The 27,542-nt window shown below is 50.5% G+C and overlaps 1 protein-coding gene across 1 annotated transcript in view; it reads right to left on the minus strand.

The window, feature by feature from the left end:
* Positions 1-22,732, minus strand: part of TMEM108 (transmembrane protein 108) — a 30,239-nt gene extending 7,507 nt beyond the window's left edge. Inside the window, exons 1-3 of the mRNA XM_019632711.1 lie at positions 22,649-22,732; positions 11,869-13,296; positions 2,035-2,189 (exon numbers count right to left, since the gene is read on the minus strand). Coding sequence (XP_019488256.1) covers positions 2,035-2,189; positions 11,869-13,296; positions 22,649-22,661 — 1,596 coding nt within the window. The 5' untranslated portion in view covers positions 22,662-22,732. The remainder of the gene's footprint in view (positions 1-2,034; positions 2,190-11,868; positions 13,297-22,648) is intronic.
* Positions 22,733-27,542: the final 4,810 nt, after the last annotated feature.

Here is a 27,542-nt window from a genome sequence, read left to right on the forward strand (position 1 = left end):
GGGGTGAGCAGAGGACAGGGCAGCCAGCAGTGCCATCTGCACAATGAGAAGCACCAGGTGAGCTTTCGGGTGGGGAGGGGGGAGTCAAGTTCAGTCCTGGGCATGTTGGATTTGGGATGCCCATTAGACAATGCGTATAGCTGGGTATATGAGTCTGGAGTTCAGGGGAGATGACAAAGCCAGAGACAGAAACTGGCAGTCAACAGTGCAGAGATGGTACTGAGGCCACGGAACGCAGTAGAGGGAAGAGAAGCCGTGGGAGCAGTGAGCCTGAGCACTCCAGTGACGAGCGGTCGGGAAAGAACTGGGAACCAACGGTGGAGGCTGAGAAGGAGTTGCTGGAGGTGGGCAAGAGCCAGGATGGGACGGGGCCCCCGAGGCCAGCGAAGAAACGTTCTGAGGAGGAAATGGCTGACTGCGCTGCTGCTGCTGGTAGATCGAGTAAGAGGAGAGCTCAGAATGGACCCCGGGGTTTAGCAATGTGGAGGCAACTGGGTAGCCTAGCAGGGGTGAGGGATAGTAAATTAATATCAAACCAGCAGCTACATACTTACAACTCTGGTAAGTGCCATGATGGACAAGCATAAGGAGCTGAGACCGTGCAGTAGGAGAGCCGAACCCAACCTGGCAAGGCAGGGAAGGCCTCTCTGAGGAAATGATGGTAGACTAGGCCTGAGTGATGGGTAGGAGACAAGTGAAGGGGGTGCTAGGGAGGGACAGAAGGCATTCCGTTCTGGGAGAGGGAGCAGCTCATGCACAGCCCTGAAGCAGGAGAACGTGGTGCTGTAAAGGATGAGAAGAAACCCAGTGTGCCCGGAGCTTAGCAAATGGGGGGAGAGGGGCATGCTGGGAGGCTGGGAAGGGGCTGGAGCCAGGCCCACCTCGCAGGTCGTGTGGAAGACTCTGAGCCACACCGTAAGAGCCACAGGAAGCTACTGAAGGGTTCTGAGCATGGGAGGAATATGACCACGCTTATGTTTCTAAAAGCTCGCTCTGGCTGCTGCGGATGGGCTTGAGTGGGGAAAAGGGGCGTGCACCTCCAGAACCAGACTTCTCAGCTCTCACTGTCTTTCCTCAGATGTCCGCCATCTTTCTCCTGGGCCATCTCAATTGCATCCCAGTTGATCTACTTGTTTCTAGTCTGTCTGTCTGTCCTCTCATCCATTCACCAATCCATTAAATCACCCTTCCTCTCTCCATTCATTGATCATGTACAGAGTGTCATTACTGGGCCATCAGCACAACCTCTCTAAAACTGGGTTCCACAAAGCTCAGAACTTTCAGTGACCCTCCGCGGCCCAAGACTAAAGTCCGTTTGACCCCATTCAAAGGCATGCCTAATCCAGCTACCTTTCCTGCTGCACCCTGGCCTCTGGCCACCTCCAGAGCATGGACTCTGAAGCCAAGGAGACCTGGGTTCAAAGCCCAGCTCTCTCACCAGCCAGCCAGGTGTTTCGGGCAAACACTTCTTTCAGTGCCATAGCTAGCACACATCTCCTCCTTTCCTCAGGCTACGTCTTGCTGGAATGCCTGATGAGATCCATGCATCTTTCCTAGCATGTGCACTGTGAAGGCTTTACTCTCCCGGGTTTCCACAGCTCTCTGTAACTCCCCTGTACCTCCCCTAGTTGGTTTTGTTTTTGAATGTCGCTTGGGGTCTGTACCTCAACCACCCCTTGGGTGCAAGCTCTCATCTGCACAGTCCCCAGAGAGTATCTGTCCCAAAATGGGTCTTCAGTGAATATTTGTTGACTTGGTACCAGAAACCCAAAGTCTCAAGAACAATGCTTCCAAAACTTTCACCTGTGCATAAATCACCTAGGGATGCTTGCTAAAATGGAGACCCTGGTTCAGTAGGGCCGGGTGGGGCCTACAGCCTCACTGTGCTGCTGCTGCTGGTCCGTGGACCACACTTTGAGGGGCAAGGCGCTAAGAAATGAGCACACGTTCCATGGCTCTCTTTGAAGCCTGTGCTTTTCTGGGGCAGTGGGGCCAGCCCTTCCACGGGGCACCCCTTGGTTTTGGGCTCATTACCTCAGAGGTTTCAAGAGACTGGATCTCCCTGGGCAACTCCACAGCATGCTTGTTGAAGTAGTCCATGGTGATGGCGTTGTTCCAGTAGCTCAGGTTGTTCTCTGGGTTGGCTGTCTTCTTCTTCCTCCTCAGGCAGCACACGGTCAGCAAGACAGCTGTGGAGAGGGTCCAAGTTAGAGGCGGGGGAGGCAGGCGACAGGCATGGAGCCAGCACTGCCAAGTGACAGATGCTAGTCCCTAGGTGAGGCTGTGAAAGTCACATATTCAGCCACTTACCCCATTCATTCATTTGTTTGCTCATTCAACAAGTATCTATCTATATGTGTTGAGTGCCTACTTTGTGCCAGGTGCTGGGGAGATAGGGAGAGAAAAAGACAAAGCTGCCCAGCTTTCATAAGCTTCCTTCCTAGTGTGTGTAGGGAGGGGTGCAGAGGGGTCAGGGCACTTACAATAAACAAAATGAATAAATTAGGTAAATCCAGATAGCGATAACTCTTCATAGAAAATAAAACAGGGTGAAGTGAGAGAGACAATGGAGGTGAGTTGGGGGAGAGAGTGCTTTAGCGTCATCACGAAAGGCTTCCCCGAGGAGGTGACCTTAGCGCTGAGAACAGAGCATGGGGAAGGAGCTAGGCATGTGCAGAACGGGGGCGGTGTGTTCCAGAGTGTATTCCAGGCGCGAAAACAGCATGTGCAAAGGGCCTGAGGTGGGGAAAAGCTTGATGTGTGTGAGAAAAGAGAAGCATGGCCGGAGGGGAGTGAGGTAGGAGATGAGGCCAGAGCAGTGTTTCGAGGCTGCATCCATAGGCCTTAGGGACAAGAGACTCGGATGTCATTTCAGTTCTCTGTGGAGGCTGCAGTGTCACTACTTGAGTCTGCTCCAAGAAAAGGCCTTGCTCATTCAGTGGGAGGGCTCCCCAGGGCTTGGCTGCACAGAATGGCATGTGTGCTCTGTGACGCCCTGCTGGGCTGATGAGCGGGAGGCTGGCAGAAAGAGGAGCAGGGCCCAGTGAACTGTCCCAAATGAGCCCTTGATTCCTGCAGAATCACTGGGCAGAGATCCTGGACCCGGTATAACAGCTGCGCTGGCATCACCATCATCATCATCATCATCAAAAAAAAATTAAAAGCCGCTAACAGTTATATATATAGTGTTTATGTTCCAGGCAGGGTTCCAAACACTTGATAAATATGAATTCATTTAATCCTCCACTTAACTCCATGAGGCCAATACTATTAGGGTCCCCATATTACAGACAGGAAAACAGGCTCAGAGAGGTAAAGTGATTTGCCCAAGAGCAAACCTAGACATGTGGACTGCAAAGTCTGTGCTCTTAACCATTCATGATTCTGTCTCACAAAGACATGCTAGTCTAATCAGGCCACAGGCGGGCCTGATCAAGGCTTTACACAACTTGACACGTGACCCTGTCCGTTCAATCTCAGGCTCATGGATGGGGTCCCAGGGAGGAAGGAGTATGTTTGGATACTGCTGATGAACTGGAGTGGACAGAGTGGCTTGGGTATGCTGGCACGGGAGGCTTCTGAGGTCGCAGAGCTGGGATGGCCTGTCCAGGCTCACAGTGGAACAGGTAATACAATGACAAGGGTGACAAGAGCCCTCTTGGAGAGAAGCCAGTGAATGAAGACTGAATATATCCTGTCTAGGTTCGCCACCACCAGAGCCTGTAGCTAAAATTCCAGGCCAGGGGAGGGCAGGGCTGCACCCAACATCCCGGAGGTGCCAACCATCTGTGCTGAGGAGAGGGGACCCCAGGCTGAGTTGTCACAGCGACTGGCACCATGACGGAAATGGCCACCAGGGGGCAGCAGAGGGCCAGCTTTGTCCACAGGGGTCTGAGGTTTGACCAGCACCAGAGGGAACTTTGCATGCAAGGGTTCGTGGGTAGGGGCAAAAGCCGGCACACAGGAACTGAGACCTCAGGACCCACACCTCGGCCCTCTGTGGGAAGAAATTCCCTGATGGAGGAATTCTGGGGTTCTCTTCCCAGCTGCTGGCAGTGCCAGCATCTCAGCCTGAGAAGGCCTCCAGACAAGCAAGGTCAAGAGATCTGGCAAGGTTCCATTTCATCCAATCTGCTTTGATCAAAAAGACTTCTAATTTGCTCACCATTCTTCCAGGTCCCCTTTCAAAAAGCTTTAAAAATATAAAGGAAATTCTGAATGCTTGAGCTAAAAGAAATTTTAGACTGGCTGGTACAGATTTGCTTAAATTTTGTGGGTCTCCCCCTTCTTCCCTCTCTCCCTCCCTCCCTTCCTTCCTTCAAGCCCTTTCTTTGACTGGTTGAAGGAGGAATGGGGGTGGTGGAGCTGCAGAACTCAGCCTGACAACCTGCTAACTTAGGCATACCTCCTTATTCCACAGATGAGGACACTATGGTCTAAAGGATCTAGCTGACCTGCCACAGGTCACAGGGCTATGAGTGGCAGGGCTGGGACGACAGCCCAGGTCTTGTCTCCTGTTTCTGGTGTCCATATTTTCACTGTCACCACCTCTCAACCCTGCTCCTGGAACGGGACAGTGAAATAGCCTGGAGGAATTCAAGCTGGTGAAACAGCAGCCACAATGAGGGGGTTAGGCTGCTGTGAAACCGTGCTGCGAACCTGGGCTGGCACAGGTTGCAGAATCTAGGTCCCCTGGTCCCCCCCCTCCCCCCCAGTCCAGTGCTCTCTACGTCCACTCTGCCCTGCACTGGAGCCTGGGCCTATTTAGGACACAGGACTAGGATCCTGCTTGTGGGAAGGGTGGGCACTGTTGTGGGATGGCCTGGGGGTGGGGACAGGGGCGGTCCTGTTCCTAGCTTTCTCCCCTCAGTGCGGTTAGTGCTCTGGGCCTGGTTCGATTTCTCTCAGGAGTTCCCAGTACCTCTCACATGTCATTTCACTGACATACTAGAAGTGGGGCTGGCTATAGAAAGAGCATGGGCTTGGAGTCCAAAAGACCTGGGTTCAAGTCTGACTCTGCCACATGTTCACTAGGTAAGTCACTTCACCGAGCTGATGACTATGGACTCCACAGGGTGGTAATGAGAGTGAAAGAGATAATGAATGCAAAGTGCCTAGCGCAGTGCCTGACATCCAACAGGTGCTTCATGGAGGAGCGTTTTCTTCTTATTCTCCCAGCATCTTCCTCAAGAGAGATGTAGAAAGAAAAACCGGGCAGCGTGAGACCGTTGGGTGGCTCAAGGCCAAGGCTCCACCTGTGGCTTACAATTTCCATGATTTCTGTGGTCTGACCTTTGCTCTAAGCACGAAGAGTACAGCCCAGACTTAGGGAGTCTCACGTATTCCCAGCGCTGACCTAGGCGCTTTGCAGTCTGACTTCACCCACGAAGTAACTGTCCGAGGAAGGCACTGCTGCTCTTGCCATTTACAGAAGAGGCACGGAAGCTCACAGAAGTTAACACAGTCCATCCTGCTCACCCAGCTCATTACTTGATCCCAGGTCTCTGTGACCCTTAGGTTGATGCCTGCTGGTCCATTTTGGCTTGAACATACTGAAGCGCTTTGTAAACCACACAGCTCTGTGCAAACACAAGGTGTTAGCCACCCCCTTTCCGATTTAGTTGAAGCTTCAACGGCTGTTTCTCTAAAGGCAACAAGCCATCAAGACTCTGGAGGAGGTCAGTGGGATCCCTATTTCCTCACGATGTAAAACTGGAGCAGAACTATGCAAGTTCTCTTGGCTTCCCGGGGCTGTCAATGGGGAATCGTTGGTGGCCTGTCAGATGTGTGACAGGAAGGAGGAAGGTCACTGATTTTAAGATAGAGCCCTGGGTACTGTGTTGATATTTCTGGGAGAGGGGTGATTCCAGGGATGGTACTCACTGTGACAGGAAATGGAAAGAAAACCCTACAGGTTCCCTGAGGATTCAACATTTTAAAACACCTGCTTAAAGGTGCTTTCTCCGTGGCCTGTTGGAGAATGCACAGCAAATCCTAACAACTTAAACAATCGCTATCTGACCCCTGCCATTTATTGAGCACCTTCTCCATGGCAGACACTGTGAGAGGACCTTGGAGGCATCATCTCTGATTTTCACAGTACGTCTTTGGGGTGGGTGCTGCAGCCGTGAAAACGCTCCGCTCAGATCTGCTGCTGCAGGAAGCACAGCTCGGGACAGCCCCAGCGGCTGCCTGCTGGACCCGCCACCAGGAATGTACTGAGGCTATGCTTCCCGGGCTGCTCCTGGCCGTGACTGGCTGTAGCACAGGTACTAGTTCAGGCCTGTTCCTGCAGGACAGGGGACCCCTCTAATGGCCCGAGGACTCCCATTGGCCTGTCGGAAATGTTATTAATACTGCACTGCAGTCCAAGGCTCTTCCTACCCAGTCTTCGCTCTTCTCTCTTCTTTCTCAGATGTCAGACCTACAGTGCGCTCCGAGGCTCTCCCTGCCTAATTCAGTCCCTTCCTTTACAAGTCAAGGTGTGTCCCCAACAAATGTCTTGCAGGCCTAATCCCATGTCGCTGTCTGCCTCCTGAAGGCCCTGGACTAGCACAGTGGACACTAGTCCTATTCGGACAGGTGAGAAGACATTGGGCCAACGGTTAAGTGACTTGTCCAAGTCCCACAGGCTACGAGTGGGAGAGCTGGGGTGACGTCCAGGTGTGTTTGATCCCCAAGCCAAGTCTTCCCATCACACCAGGCTTCCCCTCCAGTGATTCACGCAGGTTTAAAGTTAGGAAATGTTAGAGAGGACAGGGAGGTCTGACACAGTTCAGTGCGGCCGCTTCACTTTGTATATGAGAAACCTGAGACCTTCCAGGGAAGAATGGCTCCAGCAGTGGCAACTTGAGGGAGGAGCCAGGCTGTGGACAATCATTTTTCTCCTTGAGGCTGAGGGAGGGGGCCCAGGGAGGCCTCAGGGTACAGAAGGGGGCCAGGCTGGACAAGAGGCCATGGGCCCAGGGGAACCAGGTCTGGGGGTTACAGTCTGGTTCCCCATCCTGGCTGGTGGGAATATGCCTGAGGCAGCCCAAGGAAGTTCCCACCAGGGGGCGCTGGTTGGGAAGCACAGAGAAGAGGTGAATGTTGAGCGTGCGCATGACTTTCTGGTCTCGCTGAGGAGACACCCCCTGGACAACCCTGCCTTTCCCTGAGGCTGCTCCCCCGCTTCCTCCTTTGACTAGTTCATGAGCCCCAGGGAGACAAAACTCCTAGTCACACTTCCTTCTCGTCCCAATTTCTTCTATTCTTTTCACTGGAAAGAGTAATTCTGACCCAGGTTTTCTTACATAATAATGGCAAAGTCATCCGGGCCTGTGAGTTAAAGGTATAGATATAAACTCATATATGACTACTATTCGCAGAAAAACGAATAGAGTCAAGAACCGTGATGGGCACAAGGACATGCTATCTGTTTGAACACTGTTACTCCAGTACTGATACTCCAGTGACATGTACTATACATCTGGAAGGAGGCCAGGCTGTTCTGGGGTAAGGAGCATATGGCCCCTCAGACATGCAAGGTCAGCGAGAGGTGCTGCTCTTTCTCTGCTTCGGCCAGGCTCAACTTGGGCTGGCAATGAAAAATATCAGCTGGCCTTGTTTCTTGTTCTCACCTTCCATAAAGTCCCCAGCTTTTTCCAGGGAGGCTGGGTGAAGACATTCTCAAGAATGGATGTGCCATGTGCAAAACAGGCCAGGGTGCCTGGTAGAGACACAAAACCAACCTCCTGATGAGAACCTAGAGCACTGACAGGTGAGCAAGGATCAATTCAGTGCCAGGCCCAGGGACTTCTAGCAGGAGGTGGTGGGCTCCATGTGTCCTGATGGTGGCAGCAGAGACCAGCTCAGGAGCCGCTTGGCTCCTTTGCCCCAGCCAAACGTGGCCTGGATCCAATCAATTTTGGTTCTCAGCACGTCTGAAACCATGTGTGGCTGTCCCTGGCATAGCTCAGGAAACAAAGCATTTCTTAGTCCTGGCACAGATATCCTTCAGCCGTTGGGAGGGGCGCACGGTCTGGAAGGGCAGACGGAATGGATGGCTTCTCTCCTTGGGCAGGCCTGAGATTTGCTAGGACCACCCCCTGCTTCCGCCAGAGCAGGGGAATCACCCATCTTCCCAGCAGTCCCAGCCATCTGAGGTCTGGCTTCTGGTGGGTGGGGAGAAGCAGGGCCATTGGCTGTGGCTGGTCTGGAAAGCCAGGTGTGAGAAAATCTAGGCATGCACGTTGCTACCACCCAGACTGCCTGAACTGCCTGGCAAACTGGCAAAGGAGGAGAGAGAGCCTTCTTGGAGGGCAGTAGAGTGAGCTTTAGGATAAACGTTGCTTCTGGGAAGGCCTGAGATAGGGGCCCTTAGACCTGAAAGAGGTCTTGCTCGCCTGATGACTCGAATGGCGTCGGGCTCTGAAAACAGTCTGTGTACTCATTCATCTGTGCTTGGAAAGACCACCGCATTCTGAAGCCGGGCAAGTGTTCTTCTATCATACTGTCCCTCTCATCTGGGTCTTGACAGGGTTAATGATGGTCCCACAGGAGTCAGGGCCATGACCCAGGATGGGAGTTGTATGTGGAGGCAGCCAGAGCGGAGGCAGGAACCTTGGTGAGCGAGGATTTAGGGGAGCCTGCCCAACACAGTTCTCAGCTACGTTAGTTTTTCTGTGGGGATGGTGGGAATGCAGACAGACGCCAAAGGCAGTGGGGTCTGTGGTTCCCAGGGGCTACAAAGGTCCGTGTCATCCTTTACAAAGTGATGTGTTCCACCCCTAGTACCTGCAGGCTCCGGTCAGTGTGGGAAGCACTCCTGAGGGGCAGTTCCAGGCTATGTCCTTGCTTCTGTCTGGCTGACAGTATTATGAATGGCTTAGGCAGCCCATGGGTCTTCTGGCTTTGTAGTAAGATCTGATCTAATCTTAAACTCATACACAGCAAACGGGCTGGTAAAGTCTTTTTAGAATTGCAAAAGCCAGGTGGGTGTGGCCTATGGGGACAAAAGCTAGATCTCCTCTGGGCGGGTCAGTCCAGGTGGGGAGAGGGCTCTGGGAGCAGGAAGGGAGCCACATCACACATCTCTGATTCCTTAGTGCCTAGCACAGTGCCTGGCACACAACGGGCACTCAGGAAATACTATGTTGAATCAGACAAACAGGTTCTACCGCTAGATCCGGGCTGGCTCCTGTGTGATTGGGGCCCCAGGCAAGTCACTTCCCCTGGTGACTTACTTTCCACCCGTAAGGTGTGTTCCTTGGCCAGTGTGTTTGTTTCTGCCTTTATTTTATTCCTCTGGCTAATCTATTTTAAGGATGAAATGATGAAAATGGCAACTCACTTTGTAATCTGTAGCCTCTAGACACATGTGAAGAATGGAAGACTAGAAAGCTGTCTCTAATGTGGCTACTTCTCTAATATGATGATTATTAATAATTTACTGGCTAGCAGTACAATATTTTCTCATTACCATTCTTCTGTTTTAGCAGTGGGCAAGCATGGTTTTAAGAATACATGTGTATTTCCATGAGCGAAGGCTGCTTAATGAAACAATGAAACATGCGACCTGCAAACATTTTCACTTGTCCTGAATTGGGTTTTGAGCAGAAGTAGGCTGCCCACCCCTGACATGGAAAGTTGGCTTTGCTTATCAACGAGAAGGAGACAAGAGCTGGGAGAGGTGGTTCCTGGGAAGAATCCAGCATCTGGATTAGTAAGACCTTGTTGGCGTTCAACGCCAAGAAGAAATCATGTTAAAGGCATACGCCTCCTGCACTAATGTTCAAACGACCCGGACATGAGGAAAGGCTGGGAGACCTGGCTTCACAGCCTCCTCCGTGGCAAGTTTCTGGACTTTGTTCCTCTAGAGATCAGGTTGAGCCCATGGTGTGATGTGGCGGTCAGTACAACCAACAGAGCTGGTGCCAGTGCAGATTGCCTGAATGGGGCCAAAGTGTCCAGAACAAAGGAACCACAATCTGCTCTCCTCTGCATGGCCGGGCATGTGGAATGCTGTGCTCTCCCTTCTAGGGAAGCAGGGATAAACTGGGGGCCATCTAGAGGGGCAGATTGGGGGAGCAGGGCAGTGTGGCCCAGTGAAGAGACTTGAAGGAGCAGGGATGAGCAGTTTGGAAAAAGAGAACACTGCCTTTGAGAGCCATTTCAAGCATTTCAGGGGTTGGTAGACTGGTTTTGTGTAGTTTTAGAGGGCATGGCTTAGGATCATAGGCTGAAAATTACAAGGAGGCAACTGTCAGGCCCTCAAGAGAGCTGCGTACCAACCTGAGAGGGTCAAAGAAGAATGGGCTGTCCAATGAGTGGGGAGCATAGGGGGTTTCTTACCCCAGGAAGGGTTCAGAGGAAGGGTAACCGTGCTGGGGTGGGGTAGGGCTGAGATTAGTGAGGTTATCAGAGAAACTCTAAGAATCTAGGTTCAAGTACATGGAGAAGACATACAGGAAGCCCTAAGGTCCTGAGCGATTGCATCAGGTGCTTTACAGAGACATCAGGGAGAAAGCCTCCCAACTCCTCATTAAAAAAGTGACAGGCAGCAGCAAGGAGGTGCTGGTGGCCTGGGGAGAGCCCTTCTTCACCAATATTAGTGGAAGCAAAAGACAATACTAAGGTCATCCAGCTCACATCACCCAGGAAGATACAAAACTGGGAGATGGTGGCTGGCCAAGTGGCTCATTGGTTAAGAGTTGGCTTGGGAGTGCAAGCTCTGAGTAGCAGGGCCCCGGTTTGGATCCCACATTGAGGTCCAGTGACACTGCCCTCTACAGCTAAGATGGTGAACAACAGCTCGACCTGGAGCTGGGCTGCCGCGAGTTGCCAGTAACGGTGTAGGCTGCAGTGGGGCTGCAGTGGGCTGCCGTAAGCTACTGTGAGTTGCTGGCAGCCAGCATGAGCAGCTGGCCACTGGCGTGAGCTGCCATGAGCCACCATGAGGGACTGTCCAATGGCCGGCGACCAATCTGCCTCAGCCAGGAAGAGCACAATGATCACAACATGGGCCAGTGAAGCGACATCCTCCACAACTAGACTGAAAAACAAAAGGACAGCATCTTGTCTGTTCCTCTTCCCCGATTTCCCAATGCTGTTCCCCTCCCCCAATTCCCCAATTAAAAAAAAAATCTTAAAAAAAAACAAAAAACGGGAGAAGAGGGAGAACATAGCTGAATTCACAGGTAGCTTTCAAGCCTCAGTTTAGCTACAAGAACTATGTTTTTGCCAAGGCTAACAGAACTTCCTGCAAGATCCAAGCTTCCTCCTTGGTGGAATAGAGAAAGAAGGAGAAGAGACGAGGGAGGAGAGGAAAGACAGGAAAAAAGATGGAAGTGAAGCAGGAAAGGAAGGCGAGCGCTCTGCTACTTGGAGGCTGTAAATCTGGTGTGACAGTTTCACCCATAGTGTCTTGGTGCCATGCCACTAGAGGCATTAGTGGGCTACCCTTGAGGGTGAGTGGGGCAGGATGGTGCCACGACACGAGCATTGGGTTGGAAGACCAGGTACTCTGAGGGCTCCTCCCAGGCCCGCCTCTCTAACTCTGGGGTCTTGGGGGAGTCACCTCTCCAGCTTGGTGTTTCTTTTTGCAAAACGCAGGGTTAAACTGGACTACCTGCAAGGCTCTCCCCAGTGGGAGCTGCGCCTTTATGACCAGTGGGCATCTGAGCTGTGGTCTGGCAGAGCCAAGGACCAGGGGCAGGGATAACCCATGATTCTTGTCTTGCCACCTTGTTTCCTGGGATTCTGAGTTTTGCAGCCCATGTGGTGATGGCTGCCCAATTTTGGGGCAAAGGAGTTTTGGGGACAGGCAAGTTGATGTGGTAGAGGGAGAGGAAGGAGGGGGGAGGAGTGGGGAGAGGGCGAGGCACTTACAGCACGAGGAGATGGGCACGCTGATGGCCAGGATCACCCAGGCAATGTCCATCTTGCTCAGGCAGATGGTGGCTCTGTGCTGGGGTTTGTCCCCTTCGGCCACATGGGAGATGTTCCCTGCTGTCCCAGGCTTCCAGGTCCCGGCAGGGACCAGGCGGTTGAGGAAGTTTCCTGTGGCCGTGGACACCACTGTGGAGAGAGGACTAGGCACCCTGTTGGTCACGATGGGGGTGGCCACAGCCTCCTCCTCGGCTCCGGAAACAGTGCTTTCTGAGGCCCCGGGGGCGTGGGCCGGGGCCTGTGGGGTTGAGGATGTTCCCTGAGGACTCCCCTCGGAAGGGGCTGAGACACTGGCACTGAAGGCAGCCTGGGTGGGCCCTGTGGCGGCCGTGAAGACCCCCGAGCCGGCAGACAGAGGTCTGTTGGTTCCAGGGGTGACAGTGAGCCAGGAGTCACTGTGGCTGGGGCTGTCCTGGGGGTCCCCACGGGGGCGCTGAGAAGGCACTGGGGCAGGTTGTGGACTGGCAGGGGTGCCTGAGGCTGCTGTGGCATCCGGCTCCCCTCCTTGGCTGGTGAAGGCAGGACCACCCCCCTGGTCTGCTCTGCTAAGGCCTGGCTTGTCCTCTGCGGGCACCAGGGGGGTGGTGAGCGGTGCCCATGAGGTCCTGCTTGGTGCCGTGGTTGTGGCTACTGTCTGGGTCTGCAGTGAGGCGGAGTCACCCCAGAGTGGGTTTCTAGGGGTGAGGGTGGAGGGCTCCGGCGCCACAGATCCTGTGAAGTTGCCTTTGTAGATCTGAAATATTTTCCCCAGGGGCCGCTTCTGCCCCAAGTGGGTGGAGCTCTGATTTCTTCCTCGCTGGCCTTCCTTCCTACTAGAGTGGCCACTGAATGCAGGCAGGATAAGACGTGATGAACTGCTGGCCCCCTTTCGGGAAGAGCCTGGGGGCCTGGGGGGTCTGCGCGTGGTAGCCCGGGTGGGTGCTGCGGTGGGGCGGCTGGGGGCTCCAGTTGGCTTTGTCAGCAGGACCGTGGGCCCGGCCTCCCCCAGGGGGCGGCCCTCTGAGTGAGAGGACGTGGTTGTCATGGCAACAGGAAGGGGCCCTGTGGTCAGGGAGCCCTCAGCATAGGGTGTGGATGCTGTTGCCATCACGGTGGAGACGGTGTTGGTAGGAGGCCGTCCATCTGGATGGGATGTCGTCGTTGCTGTGGGGGCTTCGGTGCGTGCGGAGGGCCCATCGAGATGGGGGGTCAGTGTCACCACAGAGACGGGGGCAGCAGCCACGGGTGTGTGTCTGGTAGAGCCGAGGGGTACTGTCACCATGGTGCCTGGGGTGGTGCCTGAAGGGAGGACCTGAAGAGATTCCCTGGGAGACGGGTCCTGGACAGCGAATACCAGTGCTTCGGTCAGTGTGAAGATCAGGAGGCAGCCTTGAGAGGGAGACAGAGAGAAGAGGTGAAATTCCCAGGGAGCAGCCTGGAGCCTGGGCCTTCCTAGTCCATGCACCTGTAAAGCGACGGTGCTTAAGGGAAACATGGGGAAATTCCCGACGTTCACACTGCGGTCCTGACACTCATCAGATGCAGAATTGTGGGCTCGGGCAGGTCTGTGAGGTAGGTGCCGCCCAGCACTGTCGGGAAGAGACCCAGCCCCAGAGGAAGCAGAGCCAGCTAAACTGGGCAGGCCTATCCTTTCCCAAATGCCCTCCACCAAGGCTAGGGCTGGGAGTGGGAAGATAGCCTGTGGCCTCTGAGTGACTCCTGGCCGTCTGCAGCCAGGGAGTGGTCAATGTCAGCTTGGCCACAGCTGGCGGCCCTGGGAGCCACCCTGAGTGAAATGAGAAGGCTTAGGTGGGCAGAGCTGACCAACTGCCATGCCTTCTCTCAGTCTTCCATTTACGAACCAGACAATAGTACACACGGACAAACCTCTGTTTACTCAGGCAACTAAGGAGGGTCTACCCTCTCCTTGATCTTGGCGGATGCAAAAATGAACAGGGCAGTCTCTGGCTCTGGACGGGCTCGCACAAACCCACAAACAATCTCAAAACAAGGCAGAGACGTCTCAGTGCCATTGGAGAGTGACAGGCAGGAGGGGACAGTGGTCCACGGGAGGGCGACCAGATCAGGTGCCCGTAAAGCACTTAGCACGGAGCCTGGGAGAGATGTGTCCCATAAAGGCCAGCTGGTTTTATGACTGTCGTTAGTGTTAACTGCTTTTCCTGTGGCGCTCACGCGGCTAAACTCTCTGTGGGACGTCACTGTGATGCCCAGAGTTTCTGAGTAGGAGGAGCCCTTTGGAGCATTAAAAGAAAGTCATGCATTTTGCATAACGGTCAGAGTGTGTGCTCTTGGTTCATAGAGAAAAGGCACAAGGGCAAAAACGTACAAATTTAAAAACACTTCCAAATACATGTGGATTTTATGAAACACAACAGCATGTGCCTATCTGTAAAAATGGTATCTGACATAAATGTGAGACATAGGACCTAATCAGATTATAGACGGGAAGACGGGCCACCCCTGTACAACAAGGGCCTGGAGAGAGCTGTTCTGCACAGCTGAGGAGCGGCCTGGCAGACCCGTAAGGCCTGTCTGACCCGTGAACGCCTGCTTTTCACACCGGCCCCCGCTTGGTCATCTCACGCCCTTCCTTTAGCCCTGCTCCCTGCCCAGCAATGGAAGAGCAGAGACCTGTCTCTATCTGGTTCTGCTCTCGGAGCCTCCCCGCCCCCACCACATTCCAGCAGACCGATGGCCAACGCTGGGCCCCGGTGGTGATTCCTGGGAGTTTCGGATGGTCAGCAGAGCTGCTGACGGGAAGGCAGAGGCCCTGGTGTGTGGGGAGCCATGGTTACAGGTAATTCAGAGCCTTACAGACTGGCTCGGTTAATGCTTAACCTGATTCTGCTCCTAAGGCATTGTCTCTGCCTTATCTGGAGGGTGCTTACAAGTTGCTGAGGTATTTGGTGAGAACGGCCAGTTCCCGGACACAGAGGATTGATGGCTATCGGGGTAATTGATAGATTCTGTCATGGGATGATTACTTTTGGGAGTTTCAGTGATTTTATAGTTTCTATGTAAAAGTTAAAGATTTACTTTCACTGAGGTAATGCATATTTTCATTGTTAAACTGCACATACTCAAACTGCATATATTGGTGATGGGAAATAAACTCGGGGCTTCAGTATCACTGAAGACCGGCCGCATCAGCAGTTGTGTGAGTGTCTTTTTATTCATTCCCACTCCCCCCTTCGGGTACTGATCGACTTGTGGCGGCTGGCCCGCCATATTGGTGAACTTCTAGGAAACAGAGAGGTGAGATCATCTCCTGGCATGCCTTTGAAACAAGGCCCAGGATCACCCCTCGGGTTACCTTTGACTTAGGTGTGGGGTGGGGTCTTGGAGTGGACCACTGTCCCCCTCACCCTGTGCTTTGAAATTAGTGGGTAGGCGGAGGCCGAGGGACTGTAGATCCAACAGAGACCACAGCACCCATTAGCTCTAGGACCAACAATTTGCCCTAAGCAACCTGTTTTTTCTAAACTTTCATTTGTGATCTAGCCCATACACCAACAGTGTGCTCGCTTCTTCAGGTCAATCCTAAAAACTGTTTACTGAGCACCTGTTCCAGCGTGGTTGTTCATGCTCGATTTAGTCCTCACAACCACTCACTGGGGTAGGAAACTGAGGCTCAGGGAGATCAAGTAACATGTTCCAAGTCCTCCAGTAGCAGAAGTATGTGAAAACAGGGCTGTATCTGAAAGGCATGCTTTTCCTGGTCTACCATCTCCAGTGACACAGAAGGAGGAAGAAGAAGACAGGAGCTGCATCCACAGAAGAAACAATATGCTGCTATGCTCTGACCAGTTCAAGGGTACTCAGCCCCTCCTTTGCAGTCTAACACCACAAGGACGATCTACTCTTAGCACTGGGATGGAGACCCCTGATGTTTTGAGGGACATTCCCTTAGAAGCCTCTGCTTGGCTCCTGAGTGCCTTGGTTCAGTATAAGTGTTCTTATGAACTGAACTGTGTTCTCCTCAAATTCATACATTGAAGCCCTAGTTCCCAGTGCCTCAGAATGTGATTGCATTTGAGATAAAGCCTTTAAAAAGGTTAAGGTGAAATGAAGCCACGAGGGTGGGTTCTAATCCAATCTGCCTGGTGTCCTTATAAGAAGAGTTGAGTCATTAGGACACACAGAGAAACATCAGGAATACTGGCACAGAGGAAAGGCCGTGAGGACATGGTGAGAAGGGGCCATTGGCAAGTCAGAAAGAGAGGTCTTATCAGACACCAGCGCAGTCAGCATCTTGATCTTGGACTGCCAGCCTCCAGAACTGTGAGAAACCAGATTTCTGTGGTTTAAACGCCCCAGTCTGTAGCCCTTTGTTATGGCAGCTTGAATTAAGTGTCTTACGTGAGAGACCCCTGAAAAAGGAGAGGTGGAGGCCGGGGCTTGTGTGCAGGTAGTTTATTTAGGGAAGCAATTTCAGGGGACAGCCATGGGGTCTGAAATGAGTGAAACAGGGAAAGTCAATTCGAGGGCAAATGATGAGCTGATGAGGGTGGACAACTCAAATTCTCTGGGGAGCTCTGAGGAGCTCGAGTAGATTGCACCTCAAATTGTCATCATGGGAGGAGCACTTCCTTCCCCAGCAGCTCCCACCCCCACGGGCCCACGGGTGCTCGTCCCACCGCACTTCCTCACTCCTGCACGAGGCCTGTGTGGCTGCGTCAGACAGCGGCTGTCTGGTTACACCTGCACCCAGCTGGTGGCTGCCGCAACAGCTGGAGTTAAAATTAGGGGCTCAGAGGATACCTGAGGTGGCGCACCAGACGCACTGGATATAATCAGAGGCCAGAGACCAAGGACGGATGCCGCAGTCTTTTGGCAGCGGCATCAAGGGCAGTGCATAGTTTTCAGACAGACCCCAACGGACCCCAGTGACAGGCCTGGGGTGGCAGAGCAGACAGAGAGGTTAACACATCCTGGTCTTTACGATACTCAGGGAAAGAAATTCCCTTGATTTTCCCACCAGAAGCATTTCAGGGGCTCAAACCCTCCCAGCTGGGAAGTGTCTGACGGGAACCTTCTTGCTGTAAGTAAATATGTTTGCCTTTGCAACCTTACGGTTACTTTTCTGTCTAAGAGGACTGTTAAGTTGCCTCTGAGCCATTTCTTCTTTCGACTTTAGAGTAAACCTTGGGTACATGGAACGGATACTGCCATCCAGGCTGCAAAGGGTTTTCACCTAGAGGAAGACATTTAGGTGTCACAGTGAGAGGGGCCCTAGGGTAACTTAATCTAATCCCCTCATTTCACAGAGGGAGCAACGGAAGAAATGAAGTGACTTGTCCAAGAATACACAGCTGGCTGGGGATCACAGCAAGTTTCAAAGCAAGTTTCCATTTGCTTCATAAAAATGCTATGATATTGCATCGCCCAAACACCCTTAACCTCTACTGTCACCTTCAGTATGGAAATCAGACAAGCGTTTACCTCTCCTCCTGGGCACAAAAGGTTAACAACTGAAGGCAAAGGGCAGAACACTGTCACCATAGCTGTGCAAGGCCTTCAATCCCCTAACAGATGCAAATTTTTGTTCAAGGCCCTTTGCGCTGGCTCCCCACAATCTGGGGCTACTGCCTCTTTGCATATCATTTGCATTGATTTGCACAATGGCCTCTGGAGGTTCTAATTCCAAATATGTAAGACAGACTAAAGCTAAAAGGTAGCTTGATGTGCTTTAGCTGTGAAACTGACTTGTAAAGTACGTTGGAACAAGGACAAGCATGTGTGTGGGGTGGAAACCTACAGATTGATGGGAGCCCAGATGTCCATGAAGGCCTCCTCCTACGCAGAATTCCAATGCATTCGTGATCCTAGGACCCAGGGGAAGAAAAGGCCCTCATTCTGTTTACTTGGTTGGCTGCCCACAGTCCATATTGGGCATGCTATCTGCATCTGGCAAAGGCAAGGAGGGAACTGGTGAAGAGAGAAATGGCTAATACATACCGAGTGCTTCCTGTGTCCCATGTGCTGCTCCCAGGGCTAAGCCTGTCCTGACGTCATCCTCATAATGCCCTGATGAGCCAGGGACTACCAATAGCTCCCTGTCGCAGTTGAGAAAAGCACAGAGAGGTACAGGAACCTGCCTGCTCTAACACAGTTGGGGAATGGTGAGCTGTGATTAGACTCTGGCAGCACGGCTCCCCAGTCTGTCCTCTCAACCACTTCATCTCACTGCCCACCTCGCAGGCTGCTCTGCGCAATTGAAAGCAATGATCTACAATCTTTTGGGGATTGATTTTCTAATTCTGGTCTTTTGACTTTTCTTCCTTCTTGCCTGTTTTCTCCTAGCTCCATTTCAGAGCTCTCTATCACACATTTGGGGTTCTTTTATACAATCCAGTCAATTAACTTTATTTTGAGAGTGGCTGGGGGAGAGAACTTCTAGTAGTACAATATAAGGGCTGAAAACTCCTGCTTTAATTCTCTCCTCTTTCCCGGATCCTGGCATCTCATGCAAGCCATTGCTTAATTAAATTAATAGTAATATTTTTCTCTTAAAATCGCTTATACACACAGACAAGACATATATGTTACATGGATACATTTTCTCTTACACATATAAACAGAGCTCTACCTCATTTTCTTTGTAATTTAAAATATCTTCCTCTTCTAAGTAGAGCTTCCCTCCCCATTAAAGTAGGTTCCTACAGCCAGGTATCGTCTTCATTGCCTCTGAACCTTGTGACAGAGTCACAGGGGTCTGAGAAGTCCGCTAAGCCATCCCGTCACTAAGCAAGACGGCAGCTCCGCCATCCTGGCTGCTTGGCATGGTGATTTAAAATCACATGTGCAAGTCTCTGACACTCCTCCCACCAAGAGGCGGAGTCTGTTTCCCCTCCTGTGGAAACTTGGTGCGCCTTTATGACCTCCTCAATGAACAGAATGAAGCAGAAGTGACACCATGTGATTTCCAAGGCCAGGGTAGGAAAGGTTTCGCAGCTTCTGCAGGTTTCTCTTGGGGGCCTTCAGTTCCATGTAAGAACTCCAGCTCCCTCAAGGCCACCATGTGGAGAGGGTGTGGAGGGAACATGTGGAAAGTGGGGAAAAAAACCTGAGGAGCCCCAGCTGTTCTAGCCCTAGCCACGCATCAGACATGAGAGTGGAGAAGCCTAGGTGATGACCCCAGCCCAGCCACTACTGGATTGCAACCACATAAGAGACCCCAAGTGAGAGCTACCTCGCTGAGCCTGGTCAACCCCAACATTCATGAACAAAATTACTGTTGTTGTTTTAAGCTACTGTTTTGGGGTGGTTTGTTTTGCAACAGATAACTGCAACACTTGGAAATTTAGCTTCTGCATCTGATGTTTCAACAACAAAAGAAAAGAGTGTCCACAGCATACCAAGTCTGAGCATCAGGGAATCTGTTTTCTATGTGGGCAATAACATACAATTTTGCCCAAAAAACGGCTTTTCTAATTTCAAGATTATCTTTTAATTAGAGGAGACTCTCTGGTACCTAACTCTTCACTTTATGGATGAGAAGGCTGAGGCCCAACAAGGAGGAATGACTTGCCCTTGACCATACCAGCTACACAGGGTTAGGGCCAGGCGGGACCCAGGCCAACTCACTGTCCCTCCAATCCCACTGATGCTCCAAGCTCACAGTGCTCTCTTCATATCACTGTGGCCCTGGTATTCCAGTGTGTTTCATCCTCTGAACGTCAATGTTTTAAAGATCAACCGTAAACTCATTACTTGGAGCATGGTTTCCCTTACTGAGAAATAAATATGCATCATCGACTTTAGGGTGAGCTGGGCAACTGCTCTTAAGAGGTAGTCATGCCTGTGACCTTGGCTTCTTTATGAAACCAAGGCGTTGGGGGAGCAAATCTTTACTGCTGCTCTCTCCCTAGGCAGCCATGTTCCAAATATTCCTTCCCATCAAGTCCTGCTGGGGAGATGGCTCTGATCACAGGGTTAAAGGACAGAAGGTTCTGCTTTGTGCTTACAGCCACCTGAGGCCATCACCTGGCGGGTTTCAGAAACGTCTGGAGATCGCTGATTCAACAGTCGCACTGAATGAGGTCCATGGTTCCACTGGGAATTATTTCCCCGAGTACAATCTCTCTGAAACACTGCAAGTGAGAAATCCATGCAAGGTGGGGCCTGGCTGCCCCAGACACACCCATGGCCTCCAGCCAGCATGAATTTACCTTGTGCTGCAGCTCTGGGAGGCAGACAGATCACAGCTTCCCAACAAAAACACTTACATGTATATGCAAACATAGACACACACACACAGACACACACACACACACACACACACACACACACACACACACAGAGAGAGAGAGAGAGAGAGCATAGGTCTTCTGGGAGCAGGAAACAGGCAAGAATGATGAATTTGCAGCCCAAGGCTTCTCATCATACCCATGTTAACATATGGTTCAGTCATTTGTCTACGGTCAAAATAGGTACCACGTAGCTGTACCAGGATTTAAACCTGAGTTTCTCTGACTCTGGCTGCTTGAGACACTGGGGACTGAGAGTTTTTTTTTGTTTTTTTTTAGTTGAGCCATCCTGCCACATGGTGGCTGCTCAGTAGCAGCTTAGCTCGGGCGGGACTTGAACTGCTGTTGCTCAGAGCTCGCACCCTTGAGCGAGCTCTTAACCAACTGAGCCACTCAGCTGGCCAACTGAGAGATTTCTGATCCAAAAAAATGTCCTATATGAGCAGAGGAATGCTTTATAAAGACAGGCAAGGACATAACAATTGTAACAGCTGTGATGACCACCATTAAAAACGAAACTCCTAATGACAAATGAGCTCTATGTCCCTCCCCTTGGCTGGGTGGGTTTCTGGCCATGGCTGAAGTGATGCTATGTGACTTCTGAGGCCAGGTCATTAAAGGTGGCACAGCTTCTTCCTACTTCTTACTTTTGGGTGCTTGCTCTCAGAAGCCAGCACCAAGCTGTGAGGAAGGCTGAGAAGCCCATGGAGGGGCCCATGTGGAAAGGAACTGAGGCCTTTGGCCTTCAGTCCTCCCTGAACTTCCAGATGACGGCCAGCACCAACTCGCCAGCCATGAGAGTGGCCATCTTGAAAGTGGGTGTTCCAGCCCCAGTCAAGCTACCCCCGCTGAGTCTCAGTGGAGCAGAGACAGATGATCCCTGCCCAAACTACAGATTTATGAGCAAAATGATTATTATTGTTTTAGGCCACTACGCTTGGGGTGGTTTGCTAAGCAGCAACAGTAACTGGAATACCATCTATGTAAGTGAAATAAAAGTTCTTTCAGTGGTCACTTTGGATTCCAACATCAGAGGTTTTTAGTGCTGGAGTGCAACAGGCTGATTTTGACTTTGATTCCTTTACCGTCCTCCTCTCCTACCCAGACTCAAGGGAAGGGAAACATCTCAAGTCCAAGCTCTTTCTACAGCACATGATTTCTCTGGTCTTCAAATTCCCCCAGAGGAAGAAAAGAACAAATGCATACTAGAAGCGCCATGAAGCCTCCCGGTGTACATGCACTATGTGGGCTGGGAAGGCACACGGCATAGGGTGGAGGCTAGTTTACGGTGCCCGCATAACAAAGACGTGACCTCCATATGCATATGTGTACAGTGTACGTATATAGTATACGGTGCCCGCATAACGAAGACATGACCTCCACATGTATATGTGTACAGTGTATGTATATAGTATACGGTGCCCGCATATTGAAAACATGACCATTTCTGTCAAGGAGCTGCCATTCTAGGAGGGATGAAAATCAGTAATGACAGGGGCATAAACCCACACACCAAAGACATTCTCTTGAGGATTTTCCCCAAACAAATAAAAATGAGAGTCAGAACTCGATGGATGAAAAGGCCAACTCAGTTTCTAATAAAATAACAGGGTCCTTAATATTCAGGGAACATCTTGCTGATATCATGGGAAAGAACACAAATGCACTAGTCCAGACGGCCCTGTACTTTCCCAAAATACAAGGAAAAGCCTCAAAAAAATGTTCCACGCTTAACAGTACAAAGCCCGACAAACACTACCTCAGCCACGGGGTCAAGGTTAACATCAGCAGTGATAACATATGGTGATGGTATGTACCCTTGATAAGCAAACAGAACTTTACATCTGTAATTTTCCTTCCTAAAACTTATGTCAATCTAATCATAACAAAGACACTTAAAAAACCCAACTGAGGAACAGTCTAGGGTTTTACAGAGATGAGTCCCAGCGTAGGCTTCCTGGTTCAAGGTGTATGCCCTTGGGGGGTTTTGATGAGAGTCAAAAGGACAACCAGGAGGACTCCTGTTGGGAGGCAGCTGCCAGGACATCCCCATGAAGGACCTCGACATGCCCTAGAGAAGCCCATGGTGTCTCCTATACACCCAGTGAAAATGACTCCCCCTGAGCCTGCAGACCCACAGCTGTCAGAGGTCTACTGCCTGTTCCAGTTTGCTGGGACAAAGGGGCTCAGGCAGCACAGATGTACGTCCTGTGAAACTGCTTAATTTCCCATTTCAAGGCAGGATGCTTGTATTCCAAGGTATAGTTTAGAGGTCTGGTCCAGTGAGCTCCTCAGCGAGCATAATAGGATCTTTGGGACTCCTAAGGAACCCTGGGACCTGCCCAAAGAGGCTGAGGCACCTGACCTGAGCACACCAGCATCTGTCTACCCTTAGCTTCAAATCTTCACAAGGCAGATGGAGAGGAAAAACACCCAAGGTCCTGGCCTGATCATGCCTGAGAGTCACTTACCTAAAAAGACCATTGGGGCTTGCGGACCATCTGAAACGTCCTCTTAGCACCCCCACCTCCTCCTCATAAAAGAGCTTGCCCAAGGAGAGAGGAGGTGGCTAGCAGGGACAGTGGCAGTGTCTGAGGAAGGGGGGTGGGCAGGGCAGAGGCCGACGAAGTGGAGGGGCTGACGTCAGAGACTGCTGGCTGCTGTCTCTGGCACACCCACTCACTTGCTGCTGAGCCCCTGCAGCTTCTCCCTGGCATCCTGCTAGGCTGCTTGGTATTCTCGCCCAGCCCCGGCTGGCTGGCTGCAGGCTGTCTGGCACTGCTCTCCTCAGTTGTCCAAGGTTCACTGACTGCCTGTTCCAGTTTGCCTGGGACAAAAACGGCTCAGGCAACACAGCTGCACATCCTTGTGAAATTGCTTAATTTCCCATTTCAAGGCAGGATGCTCATACTCCAAGGTATAATTCAGGTTTTAGGCGTGAGTTAGATTTCACGATTGAATTCTGAAACGCAGCTCTCTAGGCTGTGTGTGCTTGAGGATTAAAACTTTCTTCTCCCCTAGTCCCTCCTTCTCTCCAGCACTGATACTTTCACTAATTCTACATTTCCACTTATTGAGCACCTACTATGTGCCAGGCACGCAACTAAATAATTTTTATATATCACCTTACTCAATCTTCACAAAACCCTATGAAGTAGAAAAGAGCAAATCTTAATCCATGTCCTATATGATTATAAGGATGCTTCACCTCTTTATTATTCTCTTTTAGGGTATAAATATGGATTTAGGTATCTGAAGAATTCAAAGTGGACTTGGAGGTAGCTTTCTGGAGGAAACACTAATAAAACGTGTGCATGTCAAGCTGAGGAGACAAGCACAAACATAAAGAACAAGAAGAAAACAATGGAAGGTGGTTTGTAATTCAGGACTATGCTGGGTGGAGATTTTATGTGCAGCTACTTTGTTACCAGAGAAGAGGGGTTCGGGGGTTCTTGTATCGTTGCCGGCAGGCATTCCAGGTGTATGAATAAGCCACGCGAACAAAACCAAACAAGCAGTGGATTTATTAGTGTACAGAAAAAGGGTACACTCCCAAAATAATGGGCGTGGGTAGGCCAGGATAAAGGGCAACTGCATACAGCGGTTCTCAACCTTTCACAGGGGTCGCCTAAGACCATCGGAAAACACATATTTTTGAAGGCCTTAGGAACCGAGACACCGCTCCTCTATCTGTCTCCAGGCCCACATGCAGATACACCCACATATGAGTACCCGGCGACCCCGGTGAAAGGGTCGTTCGACCCCAAAGGGGTCACGACCCACAGGTTGAGAACCACTGGATAGAAGAACAAGAAGTTTAGGATTTTATTCTAATGAGGGTGTGAAATAGTCAGGGGTGGTGTCACAGGCGTTCCCAGGGTGGGTCCCCCGCTGACCACTCCTTCCCTCGGGGATGTGGGATTCCCTTGTTTTTACTTGGCCCTTGTAGGAAAGGTCATGGCGACACAGGGGGTAGAGATTTTTCCCTGCCCCTTCTCAATGCTAATAGTATTGTAGTCTATTACAATTAGCTGTAGCTTCACCTTTTCTTAAGAATGATCTCATCTATTCATTCCTTTGTTTTCCACACTTTCTCCTTCCTTCCTATCCCCCCCCCCACACACACACTTAACAACTTGACAGGGAACCCATGAAAGCTGGAGGAACCTACGAAGGCTTCCTGGAAGAGAAGAAACCTGAGTGTTCTTACTACCATTCCACCATTTATTCATTTCTTCATTCACATATTCAATAAACATTAATTGAGGGCTGAGTGTGGCATCGCATTTCCCAGATAAACTGGCATCATGATCTCCACCATGGAAATGGCTGCTATTAGTTCATTCCCCACCATGGGTAATAAAATGCATTTTGGCACAGAAAGTTCTGGCAAATTCTGAAAAGATAAGTTTCTCCATGGGTGGGAAACTTTAGCACACTTTACAGTTTGCTAATTTTCAGAATAAGAGCACACATTTATTAAACATCTATTATGTTTGCAAGTATTTTACTCCACCATATTTTCCCCATCTCATTCAACACCCCCTCATAAAAACTTTTGTGAGGTGGGTCTTGTTCCTTAAAACTGAAGTTCAGAGAGGTCAAAAGATTTATTCAAGGGTATGCAATCAAGGGGGCGCCAAGATGTACATGTAATACATTAGTTTTTCTTTACTCCCCTTCTCTACCTCTCTTTTTCTGTTTTCAGCTGTGGACATTGCCAGCTACAAGAGCCCTTTAGTGGTAACACCTGATTCCTTGTGCTCCCAGTGAATGCACCGCCTGATCAAAGGACTCCTAGGTTCAGCAGACCTTGGAGATGATAAGTGGATGACCGCTCACAGTCAAAGTCAGGCCAAGGGGTGTTCTACTCTGGCCTGGCTCCACTCCAGGCACACAGTCAAACTCTGCCTCTGATCTGAACCCAGTAAAATAATCAGGATCAGAGCTGAAGCACATCCCTAAAAGGTTCTAATCCCGAGGCCAACCTTGGGGGTGGTGTGGGGGCCACCACGACCCAACTTGGGAATGTTGTCTTTTGCAGACACCATCCCCAGGAGTAGAAAGGTAGGTGTTCCTACCTCTTAGGCAGGGGGGAGGGGAGGAAAGGAGGTAGTTCCTTGCCACTGAGATTTGCTTAGCTGTTCTCCCCTAAATCTGGCCACAGCTCCCAACAATTCAGGTACCCAAGGCACATAGTTAAGTGTGCCGTCCCCCCAAATGGGGTCCCAATTTCTTTTAGAATCTAGAACACACAGTGTTTGAATTCTACAGCTCTAGGAATAGGACACTTCGTAATAAAGGGTGCTTAGTTCTATTCTTCACTTCTCTCTTCTCTTTCCTGGAAAGGTGTGGAGAGAAAACAGACATGAACTACGTAGGTATAAATTCACTGACTAGTTGTATGACCTTGCATCAGTTTCCCAGATAAGCTGCTGGCTATGTTGGGATTCTGTCTGGCAGTTTCCATTTGCCACGATGTTCTCTCACTGGTTTTGTAGATTTTGCACTGAGTTGGTGTAGTGGACACTGTAGTATATTATCCAGATTCCTTTTTCCACACAACTGAGCTTCTCCCCAGGAACTGTTCTTAGCGGAAGAGAGCTGCATCGCTCATGGTTACACTTCGAAAAGGCTAAGGCCTTTGCTATGGCTGCATCTCGGCCCAACTTCTTCCCGTGCCCAATCCTGCTTCCCTTACTCTCCTAAAAGTATTGATTCTGGGAACATTTCTGAAAGACCTCTTGTATGCAAATTTGTAGCTCTGTCTGCTTGCAGGGAAGCAGGCCTGCAAGGTACAGTATTCAGTCAATGCTGCTGCTGATGGGAAGACAATTCTTCCTTTTTGTCACTCCTTTCCCTTGTCTCAGTCCACCATACTGCTTCCATCTCTTTTAACACCCCTTCAAGGATTCACTACTTCTGGGTAACCTCCCTTGGTGTATCCCTTCCTGGTTCCAGTCACCCTAATAGTGAATGCCACACTAAATGATAGTAGGAAAGACTTTTCTTTTTGTCTCTGTGTATTTCCTCACATCTTTCCATTAGCCTGGAAGCTCCTTGAAAAAGGCAATTTCAAATTTAAGTTTAAAAATATTCCCTCTCACCTAGTCCTATACAGCGATGGTTGAGGACAGCGAATCCCGTTGGCTGAACATGTGACAAATTACTTACCTCTCTCACTCATTTAATTCATTCAGTACATATTTACGGGGTGTTTTACCTGAGCTAAGCATTGTCTATGCTATGGGGACCCACAAAGTAATATGGTTTCCTCCCTACCATCCAGGGAGTTGTGGTTGAGCAGGAGTGCCCTGTGGTCATGTGGCCAGACTGCCGAGGTTCAAACCCTTTTTCCCCTTTCCCCTTTCTAGCGCAGTGACCTTGGGCAAGTTACTTAAGCTCTCTGTGCCTTAGTTTCCTCACCTGTAAAATGAGATTAATAATGCTACCTACCTAAGATTATTGTGAGGATTAAGTGAGTTAACATATGAAGGGTTTCTAACACTGTTTAGTGCACAGTATTATGGAAGTCTGCACTGTCCAATATGGCAGCCACTGGCCACATGAAGCTACTGCACTCTAAATGGGGCTGGTTCAAATGGAAATGGGCCGTAAGCATAAAATACATACTTAATTTTGAAGACTTAGTACAAAAAAAGTAATATATTACATTAACAAGTTTTGTATTGATTACATATTGAAATGATAATATTTTGGATATATTTGGTTAAATACAATTTATCATTAAAATTGATTTCATCTTTCTATTAATATGACTACTATACAATTTAAAAGTGTGTATGTGGGCCGGCCGAGTGGCGCGACGGTTAAGAACTCGCTTGGGATGCCAGAGGGCCCCGGTTCGGATCCCACATATGAGGGCCAGTGACACTGCCCTCTACAGCTAAGATGCTGAACAACAGCTCAACCTGGAGCTGGGCTGCCGGGAGTCGCCGGCGACGGCGTGGGCTGCAGCACCTGTGGCAGTGGGTTGCCATGGGCTACCGTGTGTAGCCAGCAGCCAGCGTGAGCGGCCAGCAGCCGCAGTGAGCGGCCGTCCAGAAGCCGGCGACTGATCTGCCTCGCCAGAGAAGAGCGCGATGATGGTGCCAACTTGGGCCAGTGAAGCGACATCCTCCACAACTAGATTGAAGAACAAAACGACAGCAACTTGTCTGTTCCTCTTACCCCAATTCCCCAGCACTGTTCCTATCCCCCTAATTCCCCAATAAAAATCTTTAAAAAAAAAAAAAAGTGTGTATGTGGTTCATATTATATTTCTATTGGACTATACTAATTTATGCCATTGCTATAAAATAATAAAAAACAGAATATAAATACTATAACAGAGGTACGTGTACT

The sequence above is a fragment of the Hipposideros armiger genome, unplaced genomic scaffold (assembly GCF_001890085.2).
Source record: "Hipposideros armiger isolate ML-2016 unplaced genomic scaffold, ASM189008v1 scaffold_1167, whole genome shotgun sequence".
Classification (NCBI taxonomy): Eukaryota; Metazoa; Chordata; class Mammalia; order Chiroptera; family Hipposideridae; genus Hipposideros; species Hipposideros armiger.